Source organism: Chamaea fasciata, unplaced genomic scaffold, assembly GCF_029207755.1.
Source record: "Chamaea fasciata isolate MVZ Bird 193981 ecotype frontalis unplaced genomic scaffold, bChaFas1.0.hap1 SCAF_6, whole genome shotgun sequence".
NCBI lineage: Eukaryota > Metazoa > Chordata > Aves > Passeriformes > Sylviidae > Chamaea > Chamaea fasciata.
The window spans coordinates 35,661,841-35,689,162 of NW_027094091.1; the positions used below are offsets into that span (position 1 = coordinate 35,661,841).

Below are 27,322 nucleotides of genomic sequence, written 5' to 3' on the forward strand. Positions count from 1 at the left end.
GTTAAATTGAGGGTGAAAGACCCCATTGCAATGCTATTGTTAGGCCCCTATGTGGTAATACTGTTCTCATGATGTGACTTTAACCTGGCACTTGTGTCCCAACAAATTAGGGAAGCTGGCTCAGCTGGTTGGGACAGAGCTCATTAGGCATGGCACTTTAGGTGGCATAATTTTCACAGCTCCAAAGCAAATTGGAGTCCTCCCAGAAACACAGGTATCATATCCTAACAAATCACTTATCCCAGAGGCCATCTTTGACTGCTCTTTTGAAGTACAGTGAATCATGATCTTTAGGAAAACTTAATGGCTGTGATCCAGTTTAGCAGCTGGATTATATTAGTTCACATTTTTAAGGACAAAGGTTATAATAACGATTTTGTGTTACTGGGTTTACTCAGTTAGGTAACCTAGTTACCTTAATGTTCCGTAACAGTTTGCTGGGTTTTAGGAGTGATGTAATTTCTTTCTTCTAGGTAATACAAAAGAAGGGAATTCCATAAAGGCAGACTAGTAGAAAACAGAAGATGGATAAGAGAGAGGGCAAAATAGGAACACTGTTACTGAGAAACAGGGAGAAATTACAAGACATTAATGACAGAGATGCAGTCTGAGTCAGAGTACTTTAGGGCCTTGAAAGCACAAGTAAAAAGCTTAAACCTGATAAACCAGGCAAAAGAAAACAGAGAACATAAAAGACAAGCGTGTGTGTTTTAATATTCATGCACACTTGCATGATGTACATGTTCATAGAGCTTAGGACTGAAACAATGGGGTTTTCCTGCCTACCGAACACTCCACAACATTTTCTATGGGACATTTGTGAACCTCCTAACAAGCTAATGAACAAAAGCATTTATTTCAGCTTTTACATGGTTGAGGGTGCTATTATTTCTAATGTATGGTCATATACATTTGTACTGAGGATTTTTAGTTGCATACAGTTCACATTAAAATAGAAGAAAGAATTTGGCTTATAAGCTATAAAAGCAGTTAAACGTGTTTTAAGGTATAGCTACACTAACCACAGACCTGAAAATTTCACAAAAGCACTTATCTTGATATGTCTAATATCTTTAATATTGAATGGTTGCTTTTTCATGCAAATAGATTCTGCTTACTAGGGTAATGAGAAGGAGAAGGGTGGTGGGGTTGTTTTGAAGTGAGAAAAAGTGGCCGATGTATGTTTTTTTGGAGGCTGTCCTCACCCTGCTCCTCATGCAGCTTGGGCCAACCAAAACTCACACAGGCTCAAGAGCTGCCAACAGCCCTTATCAAAGCTTGTAGCAGATTCTCACGCGATTTACACACACACGCAACACCCAAATTCCCTTCTCCACTCAGCGGAGCTGTAGCTGCCCCGGGACCTTTCTCCGGGGGACGCCGCGAGCCTGTCCCTCCGGAAAGGCTGGGGGTGGAAAGAGGGGATGAAGCTGGTCTTCCCTCTCGCTCTTGCACTCCAGGGTTCATTCAGACGCTCGAGAGGACGATTTAATGACCCGCTCCGCCCCTGCTTCCCCCCGCCCAGGCAGCTCCGGGAGGCTCTGGGTCACACAAGTGGGGAGCGGGGGGGGGAATGAGCTGCTGCAGCGGCGGCAGCAGGAGGAGGAGGGAAGGAGGGAGGGCAGGAGGGAGGGCACGAAGGAGGGAGAAAGGAAACCGGGCAGGTGACACCGTGCTGGGTTGCTCCGGCTCGGCGGGCGCGGAGCGGGCGGCAGGAGCGCGGCAGCCATGCACGTCAATGGGAAGGTGGCTCTGGTCACCGGCGGGGCGCAAGGCATCGGCCGGGCTTTCGTCCAGGCGCTGCTGGGCAAGGGCGCCAAGGTAAGCCCCGGCAAGCGCGTCCTCCCTTTCCCTCCCCTCTGCCTCCAGCCGGCATCCGCGGGCGGGGGTGGTGGCAGCCCCCGGGGCTCTGCTCGGCGGGGGACCTGTCCGTCTGTCCGCCCGCCAGCCACTCATTTTCCTTCCTCCCTCCCCGCTTAGGTAGCCCTGCTGGACCGCAACTCCGAGGCCGGAGAGGAGAGCAAGGCGGCCCTGGACGAGCAGTTCGAAGCGCAGAGGACGCTGTTCATCCAGTGCGACGTGACGGACCGGGAGCAGCTGAAAGGTAGGAGGGAGGGAGCGCTGAGCGCTGCGCGCCCGCGGAAGGCGCGGCGAGCGGAGCGCGCCCGGGCTGCAGCGGCGGTAAGCGCTCAGCCGAGGGTTCTGCAGCACAGCCTGCTCCCGATCGCTTCTGGCACTGACTCAGAAACGATTTGTTCCTGAACCTGCAGATGTGAAATATTGCTACCGGCATTACTACCACGATTTCACTTTGTTCTTTGGCACATCGGAAAGGAAAGCCAAAGTCATTTCCATTGAGTGTTGTGTGTGATATTTTTGCATGAAAGCCTCTGCGGAAGATAATTGCTATTTTATGAGTAATATATATAAACTTTAAAGCTCATACTTGCTTTTTATGAGGTTTCAGTACAGATTCCAAGCTGCATTCCCTCGTCACAGGAGTAATAAATTCTGTGCTGGGTTACAGTGCTCTTTCCATACAGCACGCTTACTTTCGTTGTGTGTTGCCATTGCTGAAAGCAGAACTGGCAAAAAGTGGCTACTTGATCGTGAGGTTAACTATAGGGTGACAGCACTTCACACACATTTTGCAGATGCGTGGAATTAAAGCAGCTTCCCTCATGAACGATTTGCATTTCTGTTTTCACTTAGTGGATAAACAAGTGTTCCCTACGGAGTATCATATAACATATAACAGGCGCATCACTTAATCAAAGTTTCATTATTAAATGGTACATTCATAGGTAGTAATTCAGATTTTGACATCTCTTTTGTCAGTGCCCTTTCCCCAGACTCATTTCTGCCATGCTAGATGTGATTAGTTTTGATCTGTTTTCGTTCATTACAGTTCACTGGTCACTTTCTCGACAGTGATCATTGAGCATAGCCATTCCTCTTTCAGAAAACATTCCTGCTATTCCAGAATTCGGCAGTACTGTCTACTGTTCTGAGCTGGCATGATTATTTCTAATTCTATAGCTTTACATTGCCTGTTTGTAAGAAAAGATGCTGGACTTTTAATCTGGGATCTGTTTTAATCAGCAAAGTTTTTATCAGCTAGGTTTATTATTGACTTTTTCTCCAAGTGAGAAGAGTAAGGAGAAAGAAAAAGCATCCTAGGGGTAGGAATAACATGTGTTGCTGCACGGGTGTTACCTCAGTGTGTCTTGTCTCCCACAACTCCTCCTCTCTTTAGTGCCAGGCAAGTGCAGCACCAACAGGGTGTGAACCAGGAGCTGGAGTGAGTAGGACAGGTCAGCAAGGGAGTTTTTGGAACCAAGTCAGGGAAAAAGCAATCAGAGTAAAATTGGAACTGGTTCTTGCAAAGAAAAAGAGCAAGAACAGGCAGTTGCTGCTGCTAGCTCCTCTCCGATCATTGCTGCAGGTGACTTACCATAATCCTGCTGCAGGTGACTTACCATAAATCCTGCTGCAGGTGACTTACCATAAATTTGAAATCATGTCTCACAATCCTTTGGGGATTCTGAGCTGGTTTTGGTGTTGGTTTTTTGGTTTTAACTGCTTTATTTTAATATTTTTTCACTTGCAATTGTAAACTACAGCTCAACAAATTTAGACTAATTTCACATTTGGGGTTTAAAGGTCTTATGGGGTTAATCAAGTCCTGACTTTATGTAAAAGGTCATGTGTGTGAATGAAGTTCCTCTCTTTTTGAACTTTAGCCTTTCCAGTAGGAAGTCCCAATAATAGAACTAGTATTCCTAAGTACAGGAGTTTTATGGGCAAGAAATCATCTGCCTAATCTACTTTCAGGTCTTGCCTGTACTTTTTTCTCTGGTGGTTCTTTCACCCAATCTGCCACAAAAAGCTCATATCTCATCCCACTTCTAAAATATCACTGTACTTACTTTTGCCCTCCAGGGACATACAGGAAGCTCACATATAGCAGTTTTTTGTGCTGACTTTGCATTGTTTTTCTTGTCTTTCCTTTAAAATGGATCCTTCTCTTAATTTTTCCTTCCCCACTCAATATTTCACACTATCATCTTCTTTTAATTTTTTATGGTTCCATAAGCACAAATTAGTGTGCAATGCAAACACAGGGAATTAATCTATGTTTGAAGAGGGAAGAATAAATCAGCTTCTACTAATGTGTAGATGACAACTTCCCTAAGAATTTACAATATGATTCTTCTTTTTGTGGATATGTAATTGATGGGATTACTGTAGGCAGATAAACTTTTACCAGATATATTCCAAAGACAGATATGCAAAAACATTTAGTCTTCACTCAATATGTAAAACAGAAAATTACTGTTAGTCAAGTCTGTCCAAATTTAATTTAAAAAATCATTGGCAAAATTACTATTATCCATGGTGGTTTTTGAAGATTCTATTAAGAATTAGAATCTTCTTAAGAAAGATGTTATTTAGAGAAGGCCTAAAAGGGAATTAGCCAGTTTCCAAAATTTGGAAGCTAAGTAAAGACCAAAATTGTATTTTTCTTAGTCATTGGAAATAGGTTAAATATTCACTTCTGCTTCTAATAAAGCCAAAGATTTTCATTTGCCCTTGCTGATACAGAATTGGAAAGATAAATGACTGAAGAGTTGAGAAATCAGAGAATGAATTGGCAACAAACATAAGAAACAAAAAAAAGGTAGGCCAAACCAGATCTATTGATATTGCAATATTCTAGTATAGAATAAGAATATTAGAAAAATCTGTAATAAATCTATAAAATAAAGGCAGCTGGACAAATAAAACCTGTCTCATCAGCTGTTTTGATCACAAGATGGTGACAATGATAGACGTGAAGCATTGAGGCAAAGAACAGTTTGGTGCAGGAAAAGCTTTGTAAATTCCTGCAAGTGCTGCAGAAAAAGGCAGGTGTCTGAAAGCTGATTCTATGCCCCTGATTGACATGAAGAGCCAAGCCCTAAAGATCAGAGAAGGAAGATGCTCCTGTGATCACCTTTCAGTGAAGTAATTTCATTAGGGTCTGTCAAGCGTAATTTTGGTGTGCCTCAAATAATGGTGGATTTTGAGTCAAACACCAAACAAAGTTTTTTAAAACTATACAGGGAGGTGGTGTCTTGGTTTATATAGTAGTAAATATTTAGTGATGAGGAACAATGCTTGGAGGGGAAAACAAGCAAGCTATATATACATGTCAGATAATGTCCTCAGTCCTGGAACATCTTAGTCTGGAATGAACATCTGGAAGTCGTCTCATCCATCTTGTCAAAGCAGAGCAAGGCTTGAGGAGTTTGCTCCTCATTATGACATCATCATGTTTTTCTACATACATCTTTTATCTCAGTTCAAACTCTGTCACCTGGGAAAAGACAATGTCATCGTGGAAGTTTCCCAGTTCTTATTTTGAAATTCTTTGGAAGGCAGGCCACTATTTTTATCCTCAGAAAAAAAGAAGAATTGAATTTGAGAAACACATTATTAAAATTACCTGACAAGTAGGATATATAACAACTTATCCATAAAGAGATACATCTAAACAAGAATTGTCATTAGTTATTTGTAGTTGAAATATTCATATCAGTTATTCATTAAACAAAAACTGTGTACTCCGGCTAAATTTGGATTGAATGAAGAAATTTTTTCTGAACCCCTGAAGCTTTTGTTTTTCATTGAAAATATATAAAATCAAATCTTGACTTTACTAGCTATATCAAACTGATACAAATCAAGCTATAAATGCATAATTTACATAACTGGGGTGCCAAACATCCTATCTAATGCAAAACATGTAAGTGCTAAGAACTTACATTAGCTCCTGTTACCAGACATTGTCAAGCTGAATGAAAAGGCAACTATGTTATCTTAATCATTCTACTTTCCCTAAATATATCTAATGTTGGTGCATGTTAGATAAAGTATTTAATTGCATGTTGCTCACTGATGTTTAAGAAAATAATGAAGATGTTATGGTAGACTAATAAACCAGTCATTTTTGTGTATGCATTGTATTTTTATATCTTACTTTCCAAAGTTCTAAGAAATGTCACTCTTGGATCTTACTATAGGTGCTTTCAAAAAAGTAATTGAACATTTTGGAAGGCTGGATATTTTGGTTAATAATGCTGGAGTGAATAATGAGAAGGACTGGGAAAGCACTATACAAACTAACTTGGTAAGCATTATCTCCTTTCACATGTCTATATTTCAGTATTTAATGTTGGAATACAGTTAACAGCCTGCAGCTTCTATAGATTTTGCCAGATGGCAGCACATTAATTATTGGATTGGTAAATACAGCTGTTGAAACAATCGGCACATAACTGAGTGTGCAGTGGGTCCCTAAAATTGTCTATTCAAGACACAGCACTGTGTAGAGGTGCTCGGATTATCTATCACCAGACAACGTTCTCTTTCCAGAAAATTCAATTAATTCCCAAATAGATGTAAGAATTGACTGCCCAAGGCAGGAGAGCTGCATCTACAGTAGGCCAGTTTGTTTATATGAATGTTTTAGAACATTTTAGTTACTTATGAGGCTCAGCTGGCCTGCATTAGAGTTGCCATTTGTTGATACTACAAGTAAATTTTTTCAGCCAAGACCTCCACACTTTCCTCACCAACCATGCCAGCATAAAATCAGCATAACCAGCATAAAAACTGAGTTTTTTATATAGGCCACTTCCCCATAATCACTGGTAGGAGTGCACTACTTAAGGGCACTTATTTGCTAAAATCCAGTACATTCAACAAGCTTGAAAAATTAATTTTCAAACAAACTGCTACCACTTCTTTGATATTATCTGGTATGTCATCAAATGAAACCACAATGTCTGCTTCTCAGCTGAAAAGTTTTTGATTTCAAGTACAGCTCTACGACATCTAAACTTCAAGGAATGACCCTTCCAGCATTAATGAAATTTCTAGGTTGATGAAATTCAGCTTGTAGTCTAACATCTGTGAAGTCCTAATTCACTGGTGATTCAACAAGTCACCCCATGATCTTACTGCAAAGAAAGTAGCAAAAGGAAGCTTTGAAGAGTAAAATGTGGAGTTTTCTCCTTTAAAATTTGCCATGCAACAAGAAAGCTCAGAATATGAAAATTAGATGTATTTCTGTCAAAAAATATAAGGTTAAAGGTACCCATCTTTGAATCCTAATGCCTCAAAAAAAAAAAAAAAAAAAAAACCTAACAGAATAAGTCCAGGACAAGTAACATGAGCTGTAAATGAGACAGATTACAGAAAAATTAATGTGATAATAGGTATTTGGAAAAAAAAGAATTTCAAGTTTCATAGGGCCTTTCTCTTGATTATTTTCATCTATTGCTTACATATTCTTCAAGATTTATGTACATATATTTCTTCCTCTTTATTTCATTTCTAAAATGTTCTGAAAAATTAAACATTAGGAAACTTCGTATTGTGAAGTAACAGTAGTTTTTCATCTTCAGTGACAGGCAACATCTATATCTCTTAGTACAGATCCCTTGAATGTAAAAGAAGACTGTGTTCTAGATGGCTTATTTCTCTTTACTTTTGTGCCTGGTTTTAACACAGGATTTAAGTTAATGTAGGCAGCCATCCACCTGTCAGATTTGCAAGCAAAGATAATTAGTCATTACTGGAAATACTGAAGTCCATGTGACAAATATGTTTGACTGTGATACTTGCTGTCTAGGTAAATATCCTAGCTTACAGTGATGTCTTAATAGTTTTTTGATGCCAAGAGCTTCAAACAGAAGATGGTGAGAACCTCCTCCTCCTATCTTGCAGAAGACACCCCATTGGGTGGGGGGTTGATCTTCTGGGGGGTCAGAAGGCTCTGTAAAGGCTCTGTAGATCTGAGCAGGCTGGATTGATGGGCCAAGGCCGATTGTCTGAGCTTCAGTAAGGTGAAGTGCTGAGTCCTGCACTTTGGTCACAACAACCCCATCCATCACTACAGGCATGGGGCAGAGTGGCTGAAAAGGTGCCCATTGGAAAAGGACCTGGGGATGCTGGTCAACAGCAGCGGAACATGAGCCAGCTGTGCCTGGTGGTCAGGAAGGCCAATGGCATCCTGGCCTGTGTCAGCAATAGTGTGGCCAGTGGAAGCAGCGCAGTGATTGTCTCTCTGTACTCAGCATTGGTGAGGCTGTGCATCAAATCCCATGTTGAGTTTGAGCCTCCTCTTCCAGGTAAGTGATAGGACAAGAGAAAATGGTCAGAAGGGCTGGGTGATGTTTAGATTGGATATGAGGAGAGATGTCTTCTCCAAAAGGGTTGTCAAGCACTGAAACAGACTGCCCAGAAAAGTGGCTGAGTCACCATCCCTGGAGGTATTTAAAAGGCTTTAGATGGTGCTTAGGGTCATGGTTTAGTGGTGGACTTGGCAGTGCTGGGCTAACAGTTGGATTTGATGATTTTAAAGGTCTTTTCCAATCTAAACAATTCCATGATTCTATTTGTTTTTTTTCATATTACAAGTAATTGAGCAGAAGCAGACCGTAAGTGGTCTCAAGCAGCAGAAAATCTGAAGTCCAAATCTTAGAAACCTACGTGCTTAACTATCCAGTTAGTCCCCTATTTTTTTAAGGGAATATTATAAAGTTTATACATTGATGTATATGTAAGTTCACCATAAATGTCCTAATGACCTAATACACAGAATGTTGAAAAATTTCATTAATGCATGGTGGTGACTGGAAGAACATCTAGAACAATCAAACGGAGTAGAAGTACAGTTGTGTGGGTTAAATCAAAGCTGCTCTAAGATCCAAAGATCTCTACTCACTTACTGGTTTGATTATTCTTTCCCTGTCCAACTCCAAGTCAACTAACTAGCTTGACTCCATAAACATTTCTCTCTAGTTACTGTAATTTTTGTAAATTAAAATATAACACTTTGTACTTGTTTCTTTTTTTAATTATAACAGAAGAAAAAGAGCTGATGCATGTAATATCTTCTATAGGTTGATTCTATAAAATATTTTTCTGTTTTTTTGTAGAAAGGAGCAAAATATATATGAAATACATTCTTTTAAAATGTCTCAATTTCCCTCTTGTAGGATAGTTTAAGTATTCTTTGTTTTATTCCTAAGAACAGAAATATCTGCCACACGATGTCGTACACATTATGCAAATATATTTTATTTTAAAAGGGGAAAAAAAACCCTCTACATGCCAGTCATATTCTTAGTGATATCATTTATATATTGATATAACAAATATTCCCTGCCCCAGTTTAAAGTACAAAGTACAAAAGTAGGGCAGTACAGAGCAAGATAAATCAGGACAAACACATCTGGGGTGTGTTCTTTATGGTTAAAACAGTTCACAGAACCGGTTGGTCTTCAGGAACGTTTTTAAAGGAGTGTAATGAAGTTCTCTGATAGTACTGCTTGAGAAAGCATGAAGAAGGTTCGAAAAGGGGCACTTAATTTGGAAGGAAAAGGGAGTAAAACACAAGTCCTACTGGTGTCCATTAGTTTCCTGAAAGCAAGAAAAGACAACTTGATAAAGCTGGGGAGTGGGTGTAGGAAGGAGTACTGACTACTAAAATGATATTTCTATTGCAGTGCTTTCCACCATTTTGCTACATTTTGTACTAAACAGCCATCTTTTCATTACTTTATGAATATGTCTATTTTTTTGAACTTAAATATTCTAGTAATGTCATCTATTCCTCACTTCAAAACTCCAAATCTCACGGTGTTCACTTGATTGATATCAGCTTGATCAACAGCAGCTTCAACTGGTGATACTCATACAGGAGTACACTGTTGTTATTAGGGCACATAAAGAAATGAACTTGGAAATGATACAAGAATTTAATTTTAAAGAGTTTTTACGAGTGTAGTTTCACCAGTATGTCACATACACATGTTCATGCACAGAATAGCACAAGAGTGTTTGACACATAAATTCTTATTAAGGATCCTACCTACAGTCCTCCAGCATGACGGTCTTTATTGCATTCATAAAAATTTTTGCCTAAGGGATCTAGAAATTTTATCGTCTGACTCTTTTTTTCTTCAAATCCCTAAAGCAAGAAAAGGGCCCACATCTTTACAAGCCTTGAACATGTATGTTATTTAAACACTATTGGGTGTTCCAAGATGCTTCAATAATTTTATCTTATGTTGGTGTGGCCTTCTGGAACCACTGTAATTAGACTGCCACTATAATTACAGGGGTTTTTGTCATTACAAATGCACTCAGCACATTTTATACTAAAGACAATCTGCCAGATTATACGCAGGGTCTCTTTTTATATTTATGTCAGAGGTTTCTGAAAACTGACATAGGTTGCAGTATACAGTTAAATGTAGCAGTACTCGTATCACCTATGATTACATTTTAAATATTACCAGAATCAAAAGTTTAGAAGTACTTTATGTGGCATTTTGACTACCTTATTGTTTTAGTATGACAAAAAAATTGTATATATATTTAAATAATTCCCCAAATGAAATTATGAAAAAATTTGAAAGCAAAATCTTATCTATCTCCTGTTCTCCTGTTTATGTGTAATTTTGCCATTTTTAACACATTCTGGAAAAACTTTACATTGCAGGCCAGAGCCTGGGCACATCAAAACACTCCAGTCAAATGGAATTCAATTATTTAAGTGTTGTCCAGAAGTAAGTAGAATTCAAATGCACACATAAAGTTTCTTCAGGTGCATGAGAGTCTTTTTCTTCATTACTAGGCAAAATGTAGAAATATGCAGCAATTCCAAGTTTTTACATTTTTCATGAATTTTCACAATTTATTTAAGTAAAAATTTCCATGAATTTAGAAAGGTCCTTTACTGAAATGAAGTCTGCCAACATCATGGTTTGTCCCTGCAAAATACTTAGATTGGAACTACAGAGAAGATAATGCACCACTGTATATTTATGTGTGACTCCCTTCAATATAACTCATGGTGAAATACATGTTCCAGCAACTAGCAAACCTTGCAAAATCAATGTCTGCTTATCAGTAAAGACCTATTTCTCAGAAGCCAAATTAATGTTTCAGCAGAAACCAGAAAGGTAGCTAAGCAAACATCAGAAGTGATTACTTGAATTTATTTTTGTGACAAAGACTTGATGATCATCACAAGAGTCTTCCACTGTGTGAGCCATAAAAGGAAGTATGTTGCAACTCTCTTCTGGTCTGTACACCTTGCTGGCTTTTCCCAGCATACCAGGAGAAATGAGAAGGACTGAACTTTCATCCCAAAGTAATGTAACCTGGACACATAGCTGGATTCAGTAGCTGGAAATAACCGCTAGGTTCTGCAATAGAGACAAAGGCAAGCACCATTTCTCAGTGCCAGCAACAGAGAAACAAACCAAAAAAACCAGTGCTATCAGTAGTAGATGAAGTGGCATAAGTGACTGGTTTACTGACAACTAGTAGCTAACTCAGTGGCTTACTTGCCTATTCTTCAGCATAATTTGATGTCAGAGGACTAAGTGTGTAGGGAGAGATGTGGCCAAAAAAATGAGAAGTGACACTTACCTTGAAATTAATAGCACGAGGATCAATTCTCTAAAGTACATAAAGATGCCTATAGGTATAATTATTTTTGCTGTTTATATTGTACCAGGAAGGACACAATGACTTACCTTAGTAGCACAATAAGTCAATGAATTTTTTAGCTTATGGCTTTAATGTATGTTTACAGTAACCAGTGTTGAAGTATAATGAAAAGCAGAGGTTTTGAACTAAGAACGTAAGACCAGCTATCAAAATGGAATACTGTTCCTATGTCCTTCAGAAATGTGGAGATGTATTAAAGGGGGGAGGGAAGTAAAGAAATCTGCACCATAAAAAATTGAAGCATAGTGTTTCATTCCCACCTTGTAAAAAAGCTATTGACTGTAGCAAATTATTAAATCCTGCTATATATTCCTTTCTCCTTTCTGCCTCTCTCTCTCTAGACTTCTTGTTTTTCACAGTTTGAGTTGGAAATTCGTACTCAAGAGCTTGAAATTTCATTTCATATAGCAATCAAACTAACCTATACATAGGAATGCCAAGGAACTTGCATGCTTGCTCCAACTTGTCTACATCCTAAAAAATCTACATTAAAAAAAAATTAGTCCCACCTTCCTGTCCAACAGCAAAATGCTAAAATTTTCCATGGATATCACAAGCAGCACTTTTTACTTTCAGAATTTTGAAGTTCATCTTACACAGATGTTCACAGAGTACTTTTGGATGATTCCTTATAGATAGTCAGTGATTTACAACATCACTGTATGAAATGCAAATGATTTTGGGTCAAATTCCAGCTCTGTGCTATCCTGATTTATGAAACCACAAGTTAGTGGCTCTTTCATTTTTGTTCAGTATACCTAGCACTGAAGTGTCTTAGTTCAGGAACCTACATAAAATGCTAGTACTGATTATTATTTTGTTTTCTCAAAGGAATTCATGTTACCACATTGCCTTGATAGCAATATAGTGCTTATCTTCAGCACTGAAGATGCTGATGTGTTTTCTCAGCATGAAGTGCCAGATGTATGAGACAAGAGCTGGTAAACGGAAACCTTTTTAAGTAGGTGTGAGAAACTGTCAGTTGGAACACCTGCCCTGAAACACTAGAAAAGAAGCACCTTGTACTAAGTTACTTTCAAAGCAGTTGTCACTTCAAAAGGATGATGATTAATGATGCCCTGGGCACCATCACCAAAGGAACACTTTTGTTTTGTTTTGTTTTGTTTTGTTTTGTTTTGTTTTGTTTTGTTTTGTTTTGTTTTGTTTTGTTTTGTTTTGTTTTGTTTTGTAGGAAAATCTAAAATGAAACACAAAGTATGAAAGCTGACTTACAGGTATAATGTTGGAACACAAGAACATTGTACACATTGGCTGACATTGGTTCCTAAAAATAGAAAGAATTAATTAGTGCTCTAATGAAGACTCTGAGTCTAATTAGAATCAGAGTTTCAATATATGATTTCTTTTAGAATGATTGAATTAAAGCTGTAAAGTCAAAGAACACAGATGTGAAGAATCAAAGATTTTGTTTTATTTCTGATTTTGACATGTAATTAATTGCCATTTATGTAATCATTAAATAAGGTACTGATTACTGATATGTGATTCTCAAAAGCAACTGCAAATATTTTGATTATTTGCACAATTATTTCGCATTGTTTATCATGCTATCAGATACCATTCTGGGTTTATTACTGTATGATACTTCAGCATGTTTGATCTCCTCTAGTTTAAATCTTTAATTTATGTAACCTAATGCTAGGAGATGTTCCCACACTCACCACTATAGCTTTATTTGAAAGAATCCTAAATTTTCTGCTGGCAGTTGAACAGTAAAATTACCTCTCTTGAAAGCATATTCAGACCTCCAGTACACTTTAATGGGCCATCTTCATTATGTGCTGTAGTAAAACGCTGTATTTTGGTAAGAAAATAACCAGCACTGTTACTGAGATACACGTTTCTCAACATCTAGAAGGACAGTAATTCAGATTATTTTATGACTTCAAGGATACTAGTTTTCTATAGCCAGGATCAAAAAAAACAAAAAGGTAAGAGTCAGGTTTTTGGCTTAACCAATTTTTGATTTACCTACATTTAGTTACAAAGCTGACTATTTGGATACTCCTTTTTTTTTTCACATATTTATGAACCTTCAGCCAAATGCAGTTGTAAACAAAGGAATCATAAAAAATTCAGCTCTAAAATGCTTTCTTGTACAAAGTCTCCCAGAATATTTCCATCTTAAGCTGAGTCAAACAATTTTTTAAATTAGGTACTTTTAAGTTTAACTTTCCCTATTTTTGTAAATAGATGATCTACAAATTATTGTTGGTTAAGAACATGGGATTAAATTATTAGCCTTAAAAGTACAACTGGGGAAGTGCACAGTCTGAAAAAAACATTTAGTTTCTTTCATTTAATTGAAAGGAAATTACAGACATTTTCATCATAACCTAAAACCAGAAACCTGGGTTCAGAAAACACATAAATTTTGAGAGGATTGGAGAGACGTGGATTCTTTGAAGAGAATGAGAAATCCAACACACAAGACTTTAGATGAAAAGTGCCATCTTCTGAGAGTGCATACAGGTTCTTCTCACCCTGGGTATGTGGTTCAGAGTATACCTGCAGAATAATTCTTTATTTTACCTGGCCAAACATCATTAACAGCTATTTCATCCAAGATCAGCCACACTCAGTGAGGATTTTTGTGAGGATCACAGGTAAGGATTAGAAGGCTATAGCAGGTGTAAGGGGCAATATCTGAATGGAAGCCTGCATTTATCCTGAAGACCACCTCTCACAATACCTTTATGTATTTTACCTCCAGCCACATGATGAAATACTAAGTTAATGGATTCCAGAGGGCGAAGAAGAACAATACAGTAATTTTGATTGGACATCCAAGCTACCCACTTTTTACTTGTTTTATACTTTTGGTTTGGCCAAGAACTAATCTAGCTCTATTATGTCTGAATTAGAAGGAATAGAAAAGCCTTCAAGGAGTCCCAAAATACTTCCTTCTTCAACTGATTTATTTTCTCTAATCATCCTAAGTGGAATTCTCTTTTTCTGCTCATCAAGCTGAGCCACTGCTCCAGGGCATGACAAGACCTGCACCTGCTCTCCAAAGACAGCATTAACCCCTTTCTTTCTAAACTATCTTCTGTGCAGCCTATCATAATATATGCACATTAAAAAACACATTCCACACTTAAGTCCAGACCAAATTTTAGTTGAGGAGCCAGTAAGTTTATGTTCAGAATAAGTATACATTTTTGCAACGCAACCAGGCATTAACAATCTTGGTTTTAATAAACCAAACCTATATGTGAAAATCAACATTAAACAACAACAGATTAACCTTTATAGTTGTTCTGTTGCTTTCCAGGCCATGCAAGAAAAATCTGATTTAGCTTGGTATGTGTCAAGACACTGAAGACAATTATTTAGAAAATTTCTGATAAAACATACAATTAACAGCATCCTTTTTAAATTAATCAAAATGTTTTTTAAAAAGATGTTAGCTTAAACAAGACTTTCCAGGAAAGAAAAAGAAATCTACTCATGGGAATTTTTTCTTTAAGAAAGATGAAAAGTATTATTTCAGAATTTTGAAATAGTCATATTTTGTGGGGTTTTACACTGTTACAGGAAATAGATATTCTGAAAATATACTATTATAAAAATATCTCATTAAGTGCTGAAACTATAGAAAATGAGAAAAGCTGATTCATTGTCAAGATTCCAAAGCAAACTTGGTAATGAGGTCTCAGGTTGTTTTATCTCTGTCAATGGGCAGCCTCATGTTACTTGTAAAATGAAGCAGTGATATTAATAAAGTAGCACATGCACGCTTCCAAATCTGATTCCTGTTAAAACCAAAAAGCATGAAGGATAACTGAAGTTGAATTAGAAGTACTACTTTATATTTTCAACGTGCATGTCTAAAAATATCAACTAAAGAAAATTAAATGTAATACCCATCTCAGGATGTTTCCAGTTTTGCTTTGGGAATTTAGATAGTGGCAGAAAAATAATTAACATTCTGATTTTAAAAGCTTTTCTTTTTTCCCCAGTTTTCTCTCATGACTATCCATTAGGTTTTAGGCAAACACAGATTTTTCACTGTGTTTTTTTATGTGGGAAATTTCTGTCTCAGTTTTTCTGCAGACCTTCTCTGGTCAAAAATAGTGAAATAATCATGCACACTTCATCTTTTGGACATCTTAATTTATTTGGTTCAATAAATACCACTAAACAGTCATAAAGTACAAATAAAGTTCTCATTTAAGAGCTGAAATAATATTTCCAAAAGGCTGAAAGTGTGTCTCAACGCATTTGTCGATTTTAAATAGAAATCGTAAAGCAAACATGAAACAATTTCAGAGAGAACTAAAAAAGAAAGGTAAATAGTTATGGAACTCATCACTAATGCAGTAATACTGGAACATTTCTCTAGAGTTAATATCTTCCACTGGGAGCCTTGTCTGCTACCCTTTTCTCACTATTTGTTTTACTCTCAGGTAGAGTGACTTTCTGGGAGAAACTGTCTCTCATGATTCACCCAAGGTAACCCAAGGCTTGGTCTGTCTTTGGATATCTCAGTTTAGAAGTCTGAAGCTCAGTGAAAGGAATCTCACCAGAATTTCTGACTGCGGTAGGGCTCAAAAACAGATTTTAAGGAATCAAGATGATACAGGTCTCAGAAATTTTTTTTCCTCAAAAAAAATTTCCTATCTTAAAAGAAAAAAGAAAAATATTTGGAAAAATCACAGCTAATATTATACTAGCAATGTCTCACATCTCTTAAAATTCCTTTTTTACCTTCTCTATATTTGCCTATGTGGGCTAACTTTCATTTGAGAGGAATGGTAAAACTCCTGTAACGTTAATCAGAAAATAATACACATTTTTAATATTCTGGGACCATATGTCATGGTACTTAATCCTAAAAGGTGTGAATTTCCTTTGAATTGAGCCTAATGCAGTTTTGAGTGTTAATATTATCTTCAGATAGTCAATTCATTTTGAATAATACAGAACAGGCTGTCTCAACAAAAATGATGGGATTTAGATCTGTTCATCTGCCACTTATATTTTTAGATAAAGTGTGTGTTTCATCTTTAAATTTACTTACTCTTTATTTCATTTCCTTCACAGCTTTTATTTCTCATTTCAATATTTTAGTTTTTTTATTTATATCTTATTAATAGAAGTAAACTGCTATGACTTCTACCTATTGCAATTGTGCTTCTGAAGTTACTGAGTTGCAATACTGCGGATTGTCTCTGTGCTTATAAAGTTCAAAGTAGAAGATCACTGGTAAAGTAATGCAGGTTCTAAGCACCACAATAAAAGCAAATTTCAGTTTGTAGAAGCACAATAGATATTTTGAATGACATAAGTAATTCAGTAAAATATTCTGAATGGTTTCAAATAATCTTTGAGCATCTTCAATAATTCCCTCTCCTCTATACCAGACATCTGTGATCAGAGGAACCTACCTTGGCCTGGAATACATGAGAAAAGGAAATGGAGGCAATGGAGGAGTAATCATTAATATCTCATCCTTGGCAGGTGAGAAAATTTTCTGCATAAACCATTTCTGCTGGGTTTTCTTCGTAAATGAATCATACTGATCAGTCTTGCTTTTTCTTCCTTTTATGTCCCTTCCCTGTTTAGAAATATTTTGAACTGGTTTTTGTCGTAACAACAGAAGGAATATCAAACAACCACAAATTTCATTTGCTTTTTTAAACACAATTCAGTAGAAAAAAACCAAGTAATTTTCCTAACCTATCAATCTTGTATTTAAAATCTTGAGCCTGATGTAAATTCCTCCATTCAATTCCAGAGAAACACAAATGTAGGAGTATCTAGGACTAGACTATACCTACTTTATTAACAAAGATTGTCACATAGCCACTCTGTGTTCCAAGTCCTTTTAGATGTGATCTACCTGTACTTAAGAAGTCATAAAATTAACACTCATATTTCACCAAGCTGAAGCAAACTTTTTCTTTACTCTCTACTTATCTATGCTATAACTGTATTTCAATTTATTGGTATAAAAATAGAATTCTATGGATCCTACATCAGTTGGGCATAGTACTGCCCCATTGTGAAGCAGAATTCTGTGCCATTTCCTGTAGATATACTCAATGTTTCAGTGACTGGGCTCCCAGAAAAAAAGCAGAGCTAAGGAGGAAACTGTACATGGAGAATGACATCACTTGACAACCCTCCTCAAAAATTTTGTGGGGAAATACTTGCATTCTCTCTTTTTTGTTTGGAGAGGTTGTTCTCTCTTTCTATTGTCAGACTGTCTGTGAAAAATAATACATATGCTACCTGACACTCAGATTGTGAGAGCGCGTTTTTTTGTATATGCAGATTACCAAATTCTAGTCATTTCATTCCAGTATATTCCTATGTGTTTTAACAATGAAAAGTCAGTTAAGATACCACGGACTATAGTTAACTGATTGTGCATAGATGTGCATGTTCTGAGTAGTTTTCAGTTCTCCTATAAACCTTAGCTTTTGTGATAAAAATTCCAGTTCACCTTACTGACATAATGATATGGATCTTGAGGATCTGACTTAATACATGCACATAAGTCAAAAGGGCAAAGGGGTCTTATTAAAAGACTCCATGTACCTTTAAGTCAGCTTTTGTCATACTGCCTGACACACTGCCTACTGGCACCAGTAAGTTTTATCTCTATAGGCTGAAATGGACATTGTGTTGGGTCCAAGTTAACCTGAACAAAACTGCTGTTGCGGTGCAAGGGGTCATCAACACAAGTAAAAGATTAAACAATTTCACAGAAACACCGATGCCCAAGGCAATGCTTAAGAAATGGTAGGGGTAGAAAGTGGTTTGATTACTTTTCTAACTGGTCTCAAAGGAGCACAAAATTATTTTGTTTTTAAGAGCTAAAAGTTTGGCTGTTCTGTTTTTTAAGACAAACAACAGTTTCTTTGCTTTGTTTGGTTTTACATGGCTTGTGTTTAACAATTTTTTTCCAAGGTCATAAGGAAAAGCACAGTTCAGAAGCTAACATATAGTAATTTTTTTATTGCTTATTTTTTTTCTACTGTTTGTGCTTAGTGATTCTAATTCTCCTGTCCAGTCTGAAGGTCTAAATCCTGAAGTTTATTCCATTTATGAAAGACGAACTTCCATTGGCTTGGTGAACATCCCCTTCAAGTGTTTTCTTAGAGCTGGCTTCTGTTGATCATTAAACTTCTGAGTGGTTTTGATCCCTGCTGTCCAAGTTCTCTCTAAGATACAGACAGCAAATCTTCCCACGTCTTTCTGAGCAACAAGAGGAGTTGTACACAGTGCTTATGTAAAATTCAATAGTATTTCCTTTGCACATTCATTGGCTACCAGTACATCACCATGGGAATTTTGCCAATGATTTGGACTAGGGACAGAATCAAGTGTTACAGTGTTACATTTCCAAACACCCATTGTACTACCGAAATTATTTCCATGAGGTGGATGCTTAAAAGTGTTAATTCAGCTGGATCAAAGCCAGAGCCTCTGTATCAAGTAGTGAGTCTTCTTTTCTTTAGTCTTGACCCCAGACAGGACTTAAAAGAGGGAGAGAAATATGTGAGCATGTGCAGCAAGCACTCTACTATGTCTCAAAACTACAAAATTTAATTTTATTTGATTTGCATTCATATCAAGAAGAAGTAATTCCACTAAACTGAGACAATGGGAAATGTGTTTAACTTCAAATTTGGCTCCATAAAAAACAATCTCAATGACTGTAGGTTTTTGCATTGGAATAGACTTAATTTTCAAATTCAAGGAATAAAATGTTATAAAATTTCTTCTGTAGTAAGCTATACATGGTACTTTTAATTGCATTTAATGGAATAGTTACAAAGCAAGAGAGAGCACATAAAAAGCTAAATTTAACTCCAGAGGCTGTTTAAATTATTAAACTTAACATGGTCTTTTACCTTGTGGTGGCTGGTACCCATGCCCTTTTTGCAAAGGGTAAAAGGGCAAAAGGAATTCAGGTATAGGCACAAACTTTTGTTTTGATGGCTTTCATGTTTTTAAGAGGGTTTTCTGTGAAACTGAATTTGTATCTGTCTGTATTTTAGCAGACAAAAAAAAGTAGAAGTATTCACAGAGGGCTTAAAAATGTTAAATTTTTTTAGCATAGTATCAGGCTACTTTTTTGAGAGGCTGTTCAATGTGTAGTGAATCTGGATACCTTTCTGCTGCACAGGCATATCAGTGATTTGATTGCACTCAAAGCATTCAGATTCTGCAAACAGCTGATTTGACTTCTCTTTATGGAAAGCTTCAGCCACAAGAAATACTTTAAGTGCCTGTCACTGCAAACAAGTGTTTTTAGAACCAGATCCTATATGTATTACAAGAACAAAACTAAATTTATGGTTACGTCACCAAGCAAGGGCTGTATCACAGTGATACAGGGAGCAGAAATGTCAATGGCTGTACAACTGGGGCCTTCAGTTCAGCCTTATTACAGAGCATCGGTCTGTCCCTTTGTGAAAAGGAAAATGCTCAGCAGAATCTGCCAGAATGAGGTAAAAAAAATTAAAAGCTATTCCCTTAGACTTCAGTTCACCATTAAAAAAACGTAGAAATGGCACTGCTTAGAATTTTTGCTAGGATTTCTGTTTCATCTTCATTTTGGCACTCAAGAAGACTTCAATATCATGGGGAAATGCAGAGAGAAAATTTGAATGGCCAAAGTCCAGCTTAAAACTAATAAATCTTACTCAAAGAAAGGAACTTACTCAAATCTCTGAGGGTAACATGTTCAGTGGGAGAGCGTAACTGGGGAAAAATGCTTAGTTCTGTTTTTATCAAAGTTCTTTGTTCCATTAAAGTGGAATGAAAGGAAATACTGGTTTCAGCAAAGTCTACTCATACAAATCAAACTTGTTGATAGAATTCTCCTCCTCCAGTACTAATTTTTCAAGATGTGGTTATTGCAACTATTGACCATGATAAATAAGGAGTTGTAGTGAGACACCTGACACCATGTCTACAATGGTAGTGTGATCTTGATACCAGCAAGGAGAGTGGAGTATAAGCAAGGGCAAGGACTGTCTCTCTCAGCCTGCCAGGAACTGAGAAAAATAAAACAGAGCAGTTAACATTGGAGCACAGAATTACTGTAGGTCTGCTTGAGCTGGTTTTGGTAAACTAAAGCACATCTTGAGTCATCACAAAGTCATTTGCAATTCACCATGCAGCAACATCTAGAGAGAGAAAAATTTAGACATAGCAGTCCTCCCCCATCTAAGAGAGATTAAAACCCAAATGTATCACTTTCCAGAAGTATGCTGACCCATCACCATCGATTTGAACACCCTCCTCTTCTTCCCCCATTATTTTGTGCATAATGGTCTCTAGTCTGTTTCACTGCCATTCTGCTTTGCATGAGGTAATTTAATATTTATGGCAGTAGCAAATAGAATCCAGATTTTCTAACAAAGGAATGCCCTAACTTATATGTTATGAACTCATCTCTGCCCACTGGTTGAATAAATATGCAGGCAGAGCAATATGACACAGTGGCTCAGCATAAACTACTTGCTAGAAGAGTCCCTGGGACACACCACTAACAGAGGCCCTGCTCTTCCCAGGGCAGGGAAGTGGCTTAGAGCTGTAAAGCCCACATTGTGGTTCTGAGTTCTGGACTCAGGAACAAGAGTGAGACAGGACTGTTACTGTTTTATGTGAGGAATGCTAGGACTAGTCTTAGATGCTTTATCCAGAAGTGAGATGATTTTTTTCTTGGTTCTCCACTTCAGCAAAAATAAAAATTTCAATTAGGAAAGAACTGGTTTTCAAAAAAAAAAAAAAGCTATTTGTTCCTCTCTTCCTGCCTAGTTATTCCTGCTGTCTTTGGTATTTAAGTAAGTCTTTGAACCTTATTCCACCTCATTATTGTGAGCTGTGCCCTTCCTTTGTTTATTTCTTGACTTTGTTTCTCTTCCCTCTCAAGTAAAAGGTAATTTTTCTTACTGTGGTTAAAAAATAAAAATAAAATTACTTCTAAATTCTTCTTCTGTGTTTCCCAGTAGATGTTGTTGGTTTTATTTCTGTTAGTTGAAGCCTAATTAGAATTTCCCTTATTTAAAGCATGTAAAAGTACTTGAGGGTTTGTTGGTGTTTTTTTTGGTTTTGGTTTTTTTTTTTAATAATATTGCATTATTTCTAATGTGCCAATACTGCAATGTTTCCAAAAATGTAAAGAATGGTGATCATCAAAAGTCAACAAAGAGAAGAATGTTATGCATTTGTTGTGATCGCAACTCAGAGGAGATGGTACAAAAGCCATTTCATAAAGTGAGTTCTTAAGCAGAAGCATAACACATTCATCTAAGCAAAGCAAATAAATACAATTTTAAAAGAACAACCAGACAATAGGTCAAGTTCTCTATTTCCCAGTATTGAACAGTGCTGCACTCACAGGATCACCAAGATAGCATTTAAATCAAGATAAAACCTTGAAGCTCTCAGGTTGGTAATTAGAGCTTTGTGCTGTCTTAGAAAGTTCTTTCCTTCAGACAAAACAGATTCCAGAGCAAAGAGCCCATGCAAGTCTGCATATATATTTTTTCTGGCAAATCCAGTCTTAGTCCTGGATAGTGAATTCTTCATCTCCACTGGGGTAAGTCACAGCCCTTCTTGAATGTATCACCTTAAGGTCTGAAGTATGAAAGCTTAAAAAAATTTTTTTTTTTAATTGGGATTACTTCCATTAGAATCAAACATTAAGGCATTAAAATTACTATCCAGTTTTACAATAGCACTTTGAGGAAAACGTTTTATCCTCTAGCTTTCAGACAGGCTGAAGTTTGCTATCATAAGGGCTTTAATTTCAGGTGGAACTGCAGCATCTATTTGGTCTAGTTCAGCTTTCTTTCTATAGTAGAAATCGTTGGCAAAATTGGCAGAAATGAATATGAACTCATGGTCTGTCATTTCTTCTTGACTAGCTTTTTGCCATCAACTCAGTCTTACAAGAATTAACTTCTTAGTTTTCTTTCAAAACCTCTGTTCTCTCTTCTTTCTATACTATAAATAAAAATTTTGTGCTGTCCCACTCAGACTATAAAGGTTTACAATGTTAGCAGAAAGTTTTTATTTTGCTTCTTCTATTCCCACACTTCTTTCTGAACACACTGAAAATGATTGCAGGTGTCCAGTTCATACACTCGATATCAAAGCCTATCTAAAATACTTTGCACCTTAATATACTTTAAATACCTTAGTGATTCATAGATGCCTCAAAATTCTCATTCTTGAGTGTTTTCTTCCAGATTGTATCCTCTATTTTAAGTCATATGTCATAGATACTTTTCCTTTTAAAAGCTGTGCTTTTTTTTACTCTTCTTTTGCCTGCACATTTTTATTCATCTTATTTTTTCTTAGCCTATCCCAGATTACAAAATGTAATTTACAAACTTCTGCTAATCCATTTTGTTACATCTATCTCACATATTGTTTTACATTATAGACCTATACATGTGTTTAAGGTAATCATAAATTAGGTATGTTCGACATCTTCATTCAGCTACCTTTTTATTTTAAAGGACTCATGCCTGCTGCATTCCAGCCTGTGTACTGTGCTACAAAGCATGGTGTAATTGGATTCACACGGTCCATAGCAGTAAGTATGCATTTTCTAAAAGGGTGTCAGCAGCCCCTTGGGAACATGCTTAAGTTTTTCATGTTCCTCCTCTATAGCCACACAACTGGAACTAATTTTATGAAAGAAAATCAAGTGTGTGAAGCAGTGGAGGTTCCCTCCTTTCACAAAGGGAATCCAAAGATTGAATAAGTACGTCATCTGTGTGTTTATGACCGATTCAAGGTTTGGAGAACATGGAAGAAAGATGTTGCAGAGTAATTTAAGGACAGTGGGAGGAGTCCAAAAGCCAAATTTTAATCCAGGTTCTAAAAATATTTTTTTCAGAACCCTGTCCCAGTTATTTAACATTTTGTTTTCCTAATTTCTAAGTCAGATCAATGACTTTTTTAATGATAAATAGGCACTGAAGTGTACAAAAGTGACTTGAACACATCATTATTTATTCTTACCGACTCTTAATACTCTGAAAATGAAAAATTACATCATTCAGGATGGAGCATGTAAGATGACCATATTATAATTCCAAAACTTTCTAGTTTAATTGAACAAGCAGTGTAATAAAACATCTTGGAGGGAGAAAATACAATTACACTTTAATAGATTAATCTTAAAGATTATCTACTCTCATAAGATTTCCAGTCTGGTTTCCAGAATTAAACACCTGCAATTATACTGTCAGTTTAATTACACTAATTACACTCTATTCATATTTTATGCCCCCATCCCCACACAAATAACTCCTTTTTCAGATTAACATGAAGAGAATAGTGTGGCTAAGTGTTGCATATATCATATTATACACATCAAGAACATGGCACCTAGTTTTCTGGTTTTGTTTTCTCATTAGAAATAAAAATATCACCATCTAAGTGCAAAAGTAAATTAGAGGAAATTCTGTCTTTAAGGAATGAAGAATTCAGAGGAAAAAAAGAATAATAAACATAGTGAACTACAGTATTTACCAGGAAAGGCAGTACAGCCTGATGTTGGGCAGGTCTGATACCTTACATCTAGGACTTCTGTTTCTTGTCTCCCCAGACAAAAGGGCAGGCTGCCATGCCATGAAAATGACATGTGACTTACATAATACCTGAAAGGAGTCCATTAAATATTAAAATAAACAGAACACAGTGTTTAACATTTACAGTTATTCTTGCATATGCCGTGTATAGTTCATCAGTTCCGTGCTATTGCTAAGAAATTTCATCCAGTATTTGACGCCTACCTGGATGTTGATCAGACTTCCTTGCTACATGCACGCTTTGGTAGGATCACAAATAAGGGGTCCTCCCTCTCCCAGAACAGCTTGTGCTTCTTCCTTTCATCATGTTCCTGATCTGCTTCCTGAAAAAAAAATCAGTTTGCAGGGACTTGTCCAGTGGAGATGCTCAGTGATAGATTCATACCTTGGCAGGGACATCAGAGCAAATAGAAAGGTTTAGCATTACAGTTGTAAGGATAGGGAACATGTTGTATTTCTGTTGATGTGAGAAAGGTATCTTAATACAGTATCTTAAACATAATTTTATTTATTTCAGGGTTTTCTTTTAATAAAAAAGGCTCCTATAAGATTGTAAGCATACATTTGGGAGAAGTTTTTCTTGTTTTTTCTTAGAAGAATTATATCATCACCCTAGAATATTGTTATGACATGCTAAAGAGCACTAAAAAAAAAAAATATTAGAAAGAAACAGCTCCATGGAAAGAATTCTGATTTCTTGTAGAATTGTTCTCCTAACCAAAGAAAATTGGGGTTTTTTCTAGTAATCTAGTTCGATTACTAGAGAAAATGTGCTTCAAACTTAGTTGTCAAAACAATCAGTAGTAACAAAATATCCTTACTTAGCAAGGCTGAAAAGTACTTTGTGGTAAATCTCATTCTTTGAAAATTTGCTTACACAATACTGTCTTAAAATATTGATGACAAATGCCTACCCCTTTTTCTTTTCTAGTTAGCTGCTAATATGGAAAACTACGGTGTGAGACTCAACACAATTTGTCCAGGATTTGTCAACACACCAATTCTTCAGTCCATTGATAAAGAGGAGAATATGGGACAATACTATTCATATAAGGATGAGATAAAAAATATGATGCAGTTCTATGGCGTGATGGAGTAAGTCAAGTCAGATACAGTGTGTTTTTTGCACTTAGTTGATGAAGAACAAAGACACACTTTCAGCAAAATTAAGAGGGAAATGCTGCCTCAGATAAAAGACTATCAAATGCATTCTCTGTATAGAAAGAAAAAATGGCACATATCTGAGTCTATTTTGAGAGCACTATCTGCACAGTGATATATCCCTTTATGCATTCCCATTTCCCAGCAAAGTCCAAATCAAATTAGCAAGGTAAATATAGTGATTTTAGTTTTTAATAGCCTTTGGTATTCCCTCATGAATTTGTTTAATCAAACCTGTTGTGAGATAAGGGTATATAATTTGTACTGAATTTTCACAAAATTTTCAAGTGAACCAAGATAGAAATTAGACCAAGGACTGACAAAAGTAGTTTAAGAGCACAATAGCAATGGATCCACTGTGAATCAGATCTAAGAGTTACCTGGCCCATTACAGTCTTGCCAACAAAGGCCAAAAGCAGACTGCTTGGGCAGACTATGAGAACATGACAAGCATAAAGTGATATTTTTTAACACTTTCTTAGCTTCTGATAATTCACTTCCAAGATGCTTCTGCCCAAAGGAAATTGTATGACTCTGTTCTTTCAGCCATACTTTTCTTCATGTAAAATATTTTGCACCTACTGACCACTGCAAACTGCATGTGAAATTGTCCTTTATGCCAATTTGTGTGTCAGCTCTGCTACAGAAGCAGGATAAATCAACAGCAAAGAGCTGCAGAGGATTGTTTAAGGATTACTTCTGTCCGTTTCCCTGACAGAGAAAACTTTGATAGGAAGCCCAGTGGCAGCTGGATATCCACAGTCATTCATCAGAAACTAGAGCAAACAAATGATGATTTGTAAAGTAGCCACTTTAGATGTATGTCCTGATGTATGATGTATGATTGAGGAGAATACATATCTCACCTGAAACACTCATACCACCTCTGCTTTTCCACAAAATAAATTTGTTCAAATGCCATTTTTTTTAATTTTTAGATATATAGATTTACATTGAGTTTCTTGTCCTTTTTACAAGTTCATGACTCTGAAATAACTTTTGTTTTCAGCCCATCAATAATTGCTGAGGGATTGATAACAATAATTGAAGATGATACTCTAAATGGAGAAGTTATGAAGATCACAGCATCCCAAGGAATTCATTTTCAGGAATATGGCCAAACACCTTTCAGATCATCAAAGAGATAAACAGTTGTTTTGTGCTAATTACTTTTAGCTTTCCTTAAATAGAAAAAAATTTTGAAAAGGGTAATTTTGGGGGAAAAAATATTCGTGTTCTTTCTAGATCACTGATAGTGTTCAAACATTTGCATCCTAATAACAAAGAGATAGCTGAGGAAATCTTTTGTGGGAAGATGCTACCACCCTATTCTGATTCTATAAGCACTAGTAACAGCATTTATGTAGAAGAATAAACACAGTGCTCTGAAGTATTTTTATTATTATTATTTAGTAGTAGGAGCCACTTTTTTGTCCTTTTGGTGGTTCTGATCTACTTACTCCAAGCATAGTTTACTTGATCTGACTTATTTTGTTACAATTCTTTTCACTGTTGGGCCTACTTATTTACATCTGGAATTCTTCAGACCAGGAATTCAGTTCAGGAATCTAGATCACAAACGTAGCCATAAAGAGTTAAGAATTAACTTTCTCTTATGAAATGTTAAATATGTGCAACTTAATATGCTATATATCATATAAGTACAGATTTCTAACATCTTGGATTTTAGATATTTGTAAAATATTTCAGAAATATTTTTGTTTGCTTTTATATATATATATATATATGTTAATTTTCTCACTCTGTATATACAAGGATGAATATTTTGGCATTGATTGAAATGTCTGCTTGTCTATTAAATCTTATTTTCTAAACCTTTAATTACTTGCCTTCATTGAGTAAAATCTCAATTCAATCCTGAATAATCTGGTTTTTATCATGTTTAAATATGTGCCTTTTGTTTTCACAGTACATATTCTCAGATGTAGCATGTCATATAGCAGCAGTGAAAATAAAAATTGACCTTCCTACCTCCTGAA

At 36.5% G+C, this 27,322-nt stretch overlaps 1 protein-coding gene across 3 annotated transcripts; it reads left to right on the plus strand.

The window, feature by feature from the left end:
- Positions 1 to 1,629: 1,629 nt before the first annotated feature.
- Positions 1,630 to 27,322, plus strand: HPGD (15-hydroxyprostaglandin dehydrogenase). 3 transcript variants are annotated; one of them, XM_066185952.1, is made up of 7 exons: positions 1,630 to 1,821; positions 1,981 to 2,104; positions 6,066 to 6,172; positions 16,959 to 17,055; positions 23,082 to 23,158; positions 25,093 to 25,256; positions 26,332 to 27,322. In XM_066185952.1, the coding sequence occupies exons 1-7, from the start codon at positions 1,729 to 1,731 to the stop codon at positions 26,468 to 26,470; spliced, it is 801 nt and encodes a 266-aa protein (XP_066042049.1). In that variant the 5' UTR covers positions 1,630 to 1,728; the 3' UTR covers positions 26,471 to 27,322. The 3 variants fall into 3 exon arrangements, with proteins under 3 accessions (XP_066042049.1, XP_066042050.1, XP_066042051.1); XM_066185953.1 differs by lacking the exons at positions 1,630 to 1,821; positions 1,981 to 2,104; positions 6,066 to 6,172 and adding an exon at positions 8,068 to 8,177; XM_066185954.1 differs by lacking the exons at positions 1,630 to 1,821; positions 1,981 to 2,104; positions 6,066 to 6,172 and adding an exon at positions 16,006 to 16,135.